General features: G+C 62.3%; 1 protein-coding gene across 1 annotated transcript in view; it reads left to right on the top strand.

Annotated features, from left to right (window-relative positions):
• Positions 1-1,552, top strand: part of SF1 (splicing factor 1) — a gene marked incomplete at both ends in the record, with an annotated part of 5,810 nt that extends 4,258 nt beyond the window's left edge. The window contains 4 exons of the mRNA XM_008644114.2: positions 269-452; positions 538-653; positions 736-843; positions 1,320-1,552. Coding sequence (XP_008642336.2) covers positions 269-452; positions 538-653; positions 736-843; positions 1,320-1,552 — 641 coding nt within the window. The remainder of the gene's footprint in view (positions 1-268; positions 453-537; positions 654-735; positions 844-1,319) is intronic.
• Between the last annotated feature and the right edge of the window lie 6 nt (positions 1,553-1,558).

Below are 1,558 nucleotides of genomic sequence, written 5' to 3'. Positions count from 1 at the left end.
AATTACCACAGGGCTGTTTAATGTCACTCCTGACGAGCCAGGTCCCCACTCCCCCCAGTGTGGTCGCCCTGATGGACCTGTGGGATCCATCCCCCTCAGTTCGGGTGTGGGACCCCCCAACATTCCCAAGCAGAGCACAGACTGGGGACACAGCACCAGGATCAGGACCCAGGGCAAGGCTTGGGTGAAGGGGGACAAGTGAGAGGGGGCTCTGAGCGTCCCCCAACAATCCCTGTGTGACCTCCCCCTTGCGGTGCCCCATTCCCAGGGGGAACACGCTGAAGAACATCGAGAAGGAGTGCAATGCCAAGATCATGATCAGGGGCAAGGGCTCGGTGAAGGAGGGCAAGGTGGGCCGCAAGGACGGGCAGATGCTGCCGGGCGAGGATGAACCCCTGCACGCCCTCGTCACCGCCAACACCATGGAGAACGTCAAGAAAGCCGTGGAGCAGGTTTGGGGGTGTCCCCAGGGAGCTCAGGAAGGGGGCCCTGGAGGTGCAGCCCCCCCTGTCTCACACCCCGTGTGCCCCCCACCAGATCAGGAACATCCTGAAGCAGGGCATCGAGACCCCTGAGGACCAGAACGACCTGCGCAAGATGCAGCTGCGGGAGCTGGCGCGACTCAACGGGACCCTGCGGGAGGATGACAACCGGTCAGAGGGGTCCCACTTCCCTGATTCATTTCAAAATAACCCCCCCCAAACCCCTAAATAACCACCCCCGTCCCCTCTGCAGGATCCTGAGGCCGTGGCAGAGCACCGAGACCCGCAGCATCACCAACACCACGGTGTGCACCAAGTGCGGTGGGGCCGGGCACATCGCCTCCGACTGCAAGTTTGCCAGGTGACGCCCAAAATACACCCTCAGATCCTCAGGGGATTCTTCAGGATTCACCCCAAAAAGCCACCAGATCCTCCTGAGATCCTCCCAGAGCCCCTCAAGATTCTCTGCCTGAGATCCCCTCCTGACTTCCCTCCGAACGCTCCTTAAGTCCCTGAGACCTTCTCGACTCTTCCCAAACCTCAAGATTGCCTAAATCAGCCCTGAGATCTCCCCAAACCCTTCCCAGACCCCCTCAAATCCTCCCCAAACTTCCCTGGGATTCCACCAAACCCTCAAAACCCCCCTGGGATCCAACTTCCCTGAGATTTCCCCAAAACCCCACCAAACGCCCTCAAACCCCCCGAAGCCCCTCTAAAATCCCCCGCAGCTCTGCCTGGGGATGCACAGGGATCCCCAAAACGAGGGGTAGGGGGGGGTTTTGGGGGGGTGCAGCCCCCTCCCTTCCCCAGGCCTCACCACCACCCCCCTGTTGCCAGGCCCGGGGACCCTCAGTCGGCGCAGGACAAGGCGCGGATGGACAAGGAGTACCTGTCCCTCATGGCCGAGCTGGGCGAGGCCCCGGTGTCCGTGAGCTCCAACGCCGCCCACAACAACAGCCCCTTGTCCAGCAGCCACCGTGCCGCCAGCCAGGCAGGGGGACAGCCCCCCCCGGTGAGTGACCCCCTCCCCACCATGGAACACCTCAGGGAACCCCCAGAATCCACACATCTATCCG

Source organism: Corvus brachyrhynchos, unplaced genomic scaffold, assembly GCF_000691975.1.
Source record: "Corvus brachyrhynchos isolate BGI_N302 unplaced genomic scaffold, ASM69197v1 scaffold2972, whole genome shotgun sequence".
NCBI lineage: Eukaryota > Metazoa > Chordata > Aves > Passeriformes > Corvidae > Corvus > Corvus brachyrhynchos.
This window is presented reverse-complemented; position numbering and strand designations above follow the sequence as displayed.